Genomic DNA, 8626 nt, shown 5'->3' with positions numbered 1-8626 from the left:
ATTTCAAATATTTTAGGGCCCTTAAAACACCTTTGGAAAAAAATAAAAAAAAAAAAAAAAAAAAAAAAAAAAAAAAAAAACTTCGATCTACCTACAACATACCACCATTCTCAAAATTTCAATTTTTTCTCATAAACCGTATGTTTCAATACTCTAGGTTCCTCACACAAACATAATGTAATAGAAAGTAAAAATTGGAGGCTCAAAAAACTAACGCGGAATAAGGGCGGGATTTTTAAACAAAAAGAAAACCTAGGGTTGTCTGGATAGACAAGAGTGCAGATAAACTTATTCTGAGAGGCGAGTTGATGCTGAAGTTAGCTATTGCAGCGCATAGTACTGAAGTTATTACTCAAAGGATTCTAATGGATGATGTTAAACATTTCAGCTCTCGAAATCTGAAATAAAGAATGCAAGCCAGCCTAGTTAGCTTGGCGGGTCTACCTTGACTTGGTCGCAGGTTTGATTCCAGCCCGGGGCGGATTTTATCATTAACAGATAGGATTCGTTATCAGATTTATCACATTGGGTGGTAACAGGTAGAACTTCACATCTCGTAGGATTTTTTATCGGATCAATCTTATCGGTATCATCAACACCAGTACCTCAGAAGTAGAACTTGGGTACGAAAACCTTTGAACCAATCAGAAGGCGGATTTCTTTCTCGTACAGTGTGAGATTATTTTCTGAAGATTGCTCAAGGTCTTTGTATGGGAAGATTCGATCATACAGAGTTGGTAACACTGTACACGAGCCAGCCTAGTTAGCTTGGTTAGTAGCGCATCTACCTTGTAAGCGCTTGGTCGCAAGTTCGATTACCACCCGGGGCGGATTTTATCCTAAACAGATACGGTTCGTTCTCGGAACAGCTGGCTTTCTCCTATCCTGTCTTTCTTCTCCCGTACCTTTCGGGACAAGACCTTCGCAGTTACAGTCCCCTCTATCAAACCTCTTCGGAGGGGTTTGAAACTTTGGAATGAATCTTCAAAGCCTTCCTTCCTCTAACACTATTTTTCACGTCCTAGCTGAGATTCGAACCACTGTACCTGTAATTAGTGCTACTTACCCCGGGTAGCTCCTCCTCCCATGATCACCTTGCGCTTTCTCTCCTCATCTCCCCAGCGAGGTGAAGTTACACCTCCTGGTCTGATTACAGGCGGTACCACAGGCTGACCCGCTCGGATTGGTTTGGCTGCAAACAAACACAACATACAATTAGATCACAGGGATATAATAAAACGTTGAAGTAGTAGCCTCCGTAGTAATAGCCTCACACTAGGATTGCACGCAGGAGGTCTGGGTTTGATTCCCGGCGAGGCCGAGGTTTTTTTCGGCTCTGTGCTTGGAGTTCGGGGTGCACTCAGTCTCGTGAGGACAATTGAGTAGCTACTTTAATCGAGTAGCGACCACTGGTGAAATGTGGAAATTGATTGCAAACGAGGCACTTAGTAATGTTGTGATATACACTAAAGTTGTGAAAAAGCCCTGCTTTACCACAAAGAATTTGAGAGATAAAACATTGAAGTCAGCGGCGATAACACGCTGAATACTCCAGTTCCCAATAGATTAATCTAACCCAACCCAATCCAACAGATAGTGGTTGTATAGAAGAGTTCCTTTAGGAGAACTCTGCCTAAAAAAGTTAAGCAAAGTGCGTGTGATTGGTATTCGGATGATTCACCATCAGGGCCATGGCGTGCTGCCTGGCCCGGCTCCACTCAAACTGGGTAAGGTTAATGTGACAAGGCGAGTATCCGTCGAATGGACAATGGATACTGAAACCCTTGTCACTTAAAGCCTTAGCAGTTATAAAATTAAAGGAAACCTTCTTTCCCCCTTGGAGAAAAAAAAAGGACTTAGTGAGTTAGTACACATTGGAATCTAAACACAGTTAGAAACAATCAGTACATACTACTGGGTATTAAACCTGGGATCTTCGGTATGTGTAATTAAGACATCATAACTAGAAAGACCCGGTCATTAATTGGGATACTTTACCTATTTGGGGCGCGGGACCTCGTCTGGCCAGGTTCTTCTGTCGGACAGCCTCCTTGATTCTATCCACCTCATACTGATATCTCTTCCTATCCTTCATTGCACCTTCCTTAGCCTCCTTGAGAGCTGTCTCTAGCGCCTGAAACAATGCAACAAACAATACATGAAACAATGCAAGATGGAAAGAAATTCCTTAGTCCAGGAAAATTATACTTTTGCTTCGGACAAATCAGTAATAAAGGTTTTTCTTCGCCAAAAGCTTCCTTGTGTGACCCTGAATCATGGCTCAAAAGCGCCCTAAAATCCCAGAATAGAATCATTTTCAGAACGTCTGGCTTTCGCCTATCCAGTTCTGATTCTCTTCCTTTTTGGGAAGATAAGCATTCAGCAAATTACTTACAATTCCATCAATCAAACCTCTTGAATCTAAAATCTCTTTACTGCCAGAGTTGAGCCTGGAAGGTAGCGCCCGGGGCGAACTTCATCCTAAAAGAGATAAATTTCGTAATCGGACCGACTAGTTTTCTCCTATCCAGCCCTCCTTATCTCTTCGATTTCCATGATTACAGTTTCCTCTTCAAAAGAGTATGTAACCATTATTGACTTACCTTAACTCTCTCCATGGTAGCACGGAGTCGTTTCTCTAGCTTGGGCAGTTCACATCTGAGGTCCGCATTGTCCCGAACCAGTTGCTTATGCACCTTGGTCAACTGATCCAAGTTGTTCTCGAGGAAACTGATCTTCTGTCTCTGCGCCAGAGAGCCACCATCATCCTCACTCTCATTCCCGCTAAACTTCATCCTAAATGCTAACAGAATCCCAGCTACCAGCCTAGTTAGCTTGGTTGGTAGCACGTCTGCCTTGTAAGCGTTAGGTCACGGGTTCGATTACCACCCAGGGCGGATTTAATCCTGAATGGATAATGTTCGTTCTCGGAACGGCTGGCTTTCTCCTATCCTATCTTACCCTGCTGAGCCAGCCTAGTTAGCTTGGTTGGTAGCGCGTCTGCCTTGTAAGTAGCGCGTCTGGGCCGCGGGTGCCATTGCCGCCCGGGGCGGATTTTATCCTGAAGGAATCAGGGTCGTACCTCGGAACGGATGGCTTTTTCCTATCCCGTCTACCATCTTTCTCGATTTCGGGACGATAAGACCTTAGTAGCTACAGTTGCCTCTATCAAACCTCTTGAAAAGAAAGTTATCATTAACAGATAGGATTCGTTATCAGATTTATCACATTGGGTGGTGACAGGTAGAACTTCACATCTCATAGGATTTTTTATCGGTATCATCAACACCAGTACCTCAGAAGTAGAACTTGGGTACGAAAACCTTTGAACCAATCAGAAGGCGGATTTCTTTCTCGTACAGTGTGAGATTATTTTCTGATGATTGCTCAAGGTCTTTGTATGGGAAGATTCGATCATACAGAGTTGGTAACACTGTACACATACCTCAGAAGTAGAACTTGGGTACGAAAACCTTTGAACCAATCAGAAGGCGGATTTCTTTCTCGTACAGTGTGAGATTATTTTCTGAAGATTGCTCAAGGTCTTTGTATGGGAAGATTCGATCATACAGAGTTGGTAACACTGTACACGAGCCAGCCTAGTTAGCTTGGTTAGTAGCGCATCTACCTTGTAAGCGCTTGGTCGCAAGTTCGATTACCACCCGGGGCGGATTTTATCCTAAACAGATACGGTTCGTTCTCGGAACAGCTGGCTTTCTCCTATCCTGTCTTTCTTCTCCCGTACCTTTCGGGACAAGACCTTCGCAGTTACAGTCCCCTCTATCAAACCTCTTCGGAGGGGTTTGAAACTTTGGAATGAATCTTCAAAGCCTTCCTTCCTCTAACACTATTTTTCACGTCCTGCATTTGATCAAAAAACTACACCTGGAGGTAAATTTAATGGCAAGAAATAGTGACACATGCGTTTTTAAAACCTTATTTAAGTTAATATTCAGAACTAAACCAGACCAACCCGTAGGTATAACCACCTAACAAGACCGAAAATGTATCTTTACGTCAATATTATCACTGTAAAACCATTTGATGGTTAGAACATGTCATGTACAAAAGGCTTAAGTATAATATTAAAATACCTATCAAGATTCATTAAATTAATTTATTCAGTTAATTTAAATAATAAACATTAATTTATCGATTAATTGACCCTATCTGCTGCGTCAAGGTGTTATTCAACATTTATCTTTAAAGAGGACGAATTAGAGCACCATAAAGCACTCGTATTTTCCCTATAGATGATAAATTAGTTTTTTATTATTGTTAACATTGTGAGATTATAGTTTTTACCTCGGTTCTGGTAAAGTTGAACTTTAATGAGAAGCCCCGCAACTTAATAAAAAACCTATAGGTACAAATGAAAAAAATAAAAATATAAACAGATGAAATAAAATTACTTAGGTGCCAGTTTTGAAATTTGTCGATAAAAAATATGAATTTTGTTTATTTTAATGCAAAAAAAGTTAATCTTCTTCATGGAAATTATGAAATATTTTAGTAGCTAACAATACAATCAAGCAAATACATTTAGCCATTATAATAAGTAATTCTTTATATTTAATAGTAGCCTGTTCATAAAAAAATATATGTATAGGTAGGTACCTAAAAAAAAGTGATGGGGGCTGTTGAATTTGATCTAAAAAGGTCAGATCACGGAAAATAGCTATTTAGAGCTATGACTGGGGGAATATTCTGGAGACCAATTTTTAATAACCTCATTTGGGGATATTTTTTTCTTTTGTTTTGAGCATAATAAAATGATTGTTTGGATCTGTACACATCTACACATGAGGCGCGATTGTAAAATTAAGCCCGTTACACACTACACACGCTACAAGTTTTCCACTTGGTCTTTCAACAGATCGTTGCGTGTGTTTGCGCAAATTTCAATTCGAAACGATTGAAACAGTTTCACTGGAGTAATTTGACATTCCCTCATCACCTCAGTATACACAAATAATCTTATGAAACAAAAAGGACTAAGGAAAGGAGGGCAACTAAAAACAAAATAATGGAGCGTAAAGCCTAGTTCACAGGATACGATTTTCTTACGACCGAACTTTATGATGAATTTTTCATGTGGACATGGTGTACGGAACAATACTTAGATTTATCAATCCGATCGTCAGGAAAATAGCAACGTGTATACCAGGCTTCATATCACTTGAAATATTTTCATCACTGTTCATAAATTGAACCTATAACTTTAAAGACGCGCAAAAAAATAAGTGAAAGAAAATAAATAATTATAAAGAAGAAGAGGAATAAGAAGAAAAAGAAGAACCAGAAGAAGAAGAAGAAGAAGAAGAAGAAGAAGAAGAGAAGAAGAAAAGGAGGAACAAAAATGAAAACAAGAAGGCGATGTCACAGAAGAAAGAGGCGACAACGAAGCAGCAGCAACAGAAAGACGAGAAAAATTTTCATTCTCTTCATAGCTCGTTTAGTTCGTAGTTCGTACTGTTCGTAGCAGAGTGAGAATACTGGAAGTCTGAACCTCGGCACTGTGGCACATACTCGTAGCTCTCGGCACAAACCTAGCACACGTACGTTCAGACTCTAGACTTCAGTACGTTCACAACCACCGGGTTGGCACCTTAGATCGAACCGAACGGGTAGGTGTCTCGAAAAAAATTTACCGCGCCGCGTGATCCGAGTACCGGCCGATTCCTGGTAAATTACCGCCACGCGATGTGCTTGAGTGACCTACTGAGGGATTCTTTTATGGCACTTGGTCAGAAGTCACGGCAATGGAAAATTGCTACAAAAAGGAGCTGTCACAAATGAGCATAGAGCAGTGTTATTATAGGGTTAGGTCAAACGCAAAAGAGGAGCTTTTTTTTCACTGTCGTGACTTCTGAATAATGACCGATTTTACTAGGGATTAGGGAGGGTCATCAAGGTGTTAAATTTTGGTAAATTGTACCGAAATTTAGAGATAAGGTACTCGAAATGTCAACGATCCACGATGTGTGAACCGGCTAATTTTTTTCTCGTCGCGCGATGTGATTTAATGAAGTAGCTAGTGGGTACGTACATACTTTCTTGTAGTCAATTGAGAAAGACCATTGTTTTCGCACCTCGACTCATAAGATAAATAATAGATATGAAATCATGTAATTAAATAATTGATAAAGACCTCTTAGGGTATTCACCCTATTCCCCTATTCAGGACTAGCCGAAAGTGTCAACTGTTTTTATTTAGGTAACTGGCTCTGGTCCTCAAGTCTTCTCTTGTGAAGTGTAAAATGTCCGCAACCCAGACTCAGACGGTCTGACAGACTTAGGTCTGTGCCTCTTAGGGGGTCCCGAGTGGACCGAGGCCTGTCAGACGTTCTGGGCTTTCGTGTGTAGCCACTGGCCAAGCGCAAAGCTATAACTTTTTATGAATCCTGATGGAGCCTGGAGTGTTTGTGTTTTTACGTAAAACTTGTGCTGATAACCATGACTAAAATGTCCGCAACCCAGACTCAGACGGTCTGACAGACTTAGGTCTGTGCCTCTTAGGGGGTCCCGAGTGGACCGAGGCCTGTCAGATGGTCTGGGCTTTCGTGTGTAGCCACTGGCCAAGCGCCAAGCTATAACTTTTTATGAATCCTGATGGAGCCTGGAGTGTTTGTGTTTTTACACTTTTTACGTAAAACTTGTGCTGATAACCATGACGTAGGTACGTTTGAAATGTCAAAGTACTCTGAAAGTCTGATAAGAAACATGGGGCGTCTAGGAGGCAATTAGGAAATTCCTTAGGTTATTTCTACTAAATTTATTACCTTGGTGGGTATTTACTTAATACTTAAGTATGCACCTACCGAGGTAGGTATTGTGACCGATCTGACTGCAGTGAATTGCAACAATGTAAGGATTTCCTGCAATCTGATTGGTTCCTTCATTTTGGGTTGATGACTTATTGCTGTCACATTGATCTGGATCAACTATAGGTACCAACACAACCACATATTAAAATGAAAATGGGTATTATGTAAGTTGTACCTAGCTATAATACGTAGGTAGTACTTAGATAGGTTTCCCGATTACTCAATTAAGCAACCATTACCTATAGGTACCTACCTATGTTCGATCAAATTATAGCTATCAATCTGAATTATTATAATTATCTGACCTGTCTAGATGTAGGTATTTCTCTGTTTCTAACCGATACAATAATAATCTCACTAATATTGATTAGTAGATATGGATAAATGGGTATAGGTAGGTATGTATGGGCATTTAAGCCTAGACTAGAATACCAATGTCTAGTAAATGTAAATGAGCATTGAGAATTACATTCTAGAAAATCTCCTATTTTGAACTTGAAATTTGAGATAGACCCCCGTGTGCAAGCCCAGTGTGATACGTACTCGGCCACGGAGATTCGACATACCCACCTAAGTAGCCAATAAAAAAGAGTCAAAAATCACCAATATTGTAACAACAGCCAGCCTAGTTAGCTTAGTTGGTAGTGCGTCTGCCTTGTAAGCGCTAGGCCGCGGGTTCGTTTCCCGCCCGGGGCGAATTTTATCCTGATGGGATAATGTTCGTTCTCGGAACGGCTGGCTTTCTCCTATCCTGTCTTCCTTCTCTCTTCGATTTCGGGACGATAAGACCATAGCAGTTACAGTTCCCTCTGTCAAACCTCTTAAAAAAAAAAAAAAAAAAAAAAAAAAAAAAATATTGTAAAGCGATAAAAGAACTCCATCTACAAAACTCGTGTTTCACAAGGCCACCTTATTCAAATAAATTGTGTGTCAAGGGAAGTTTTAAAAACCCGTAATCGTTTTGCATTCAAGAAAATAGGTAGGTCTTAGGTATTATCTTATACTAGCTACCCAGATCAGGTAGGTATTAGTAAGAGAGGTAACTATTATTCCTGTTCTGGATTTCCCGTGGCTTCAAGAATTTCGGACCCACAATAATGCGCACTGCATTTCCCACGTGGGGATACCTACTGTTATTATACGAAAGCTACGTGCTACTTAGGTTATATACCGGTATATAGAGGAAGTATAGGTACATAGGATCACTCTATTCACTACTTTAAGCGTGGAGGTTTTCCTTAGCACCACTACTATACCTAGATATCAAGAGTACCTAATTGAAAAAGCTATTTGAAAGTTGAATGTTTCTAAAGACTCCTTTCTGATTCCCCACTTCTCTTGTTACAATTTTTGGGACTTTTTTACTTTCCTTATCTATAGGAACGGAAAGTAAATGTAATCGGTCAAATTTTCGATGGTCAGATTTTAGTGCCAAAACACGTTTGTAGGTCCCTAGAGCCCTAAATCCAAAGTTTCAGCCATTGGTCCGGGCGTTGTGTCTGTGTGTTTGTCCTGTAAACAAAATATCTCGAGAACGTAAGAGCTAGAGACTGAAATTTTGGTATGTATTTTCAATGAGATCTATTAGGTATTCTTTTTAATAGGGTAAGAAGCTAAAAGCGTTAGTCTCTAGAAGTATTGATGTCTGTTATCCATTACGATGGGTTCGCTCAATACTCGACATGATAAACTCTCAGTATGACAGATGACATCAGGGAGATTTAGTTCAAAAAAAATTCCAGCAATTAATAAAACTGATGTGTGCCTAAGCTCTAAACAATAATAGACCGAAGTGAGGT

General features: G+C 40.2%; 1 protein-coding gene across 1 annotated transcript in view; it reads right to left on the bottom strand.

The window, feature by feature from the left end:
- Positions 1-99: 99 nt before the first annotated feature.
- The window catches only part of LOC103508915 (kinesin heavy chain), a gene marked incomplete in the record, with an annotated part of 37958 nt that continues 29431 nt past the window's right edge, over positions 100-8626 (bottom strand). The window contains 4 exon segments of the mRNA XM_026823387.1: positions 100-398; positions 1067-1192; positions 1999-2134; positions 2604-2774. Coding sequence (XP_026679188.1) covers positions 385-398; positions 1067-1192; positions 1999-2134; positions 2604-2774 — 447 coding nt within the window.

This window comes from Diaphorina citri, unplaced genomic scaffold, assembly GCF_000475195.1.
Source record: "Diaphorina citri unplaced genomic scaffold, Diaci psyllid genome assembly version 1.1 scaffold446, whole genome shotgun sequence".
Taxonomy (NCBI): domain Eukaryota; kingdom Metazoa; phylum Arthropoda; class Insecta; order Hemiptera; family Psyllidae; genus Diaphorina; species Diaphorina citri.
This window is presented reverse-complemented; position numbering and strand designations above follow the sequence as displayed.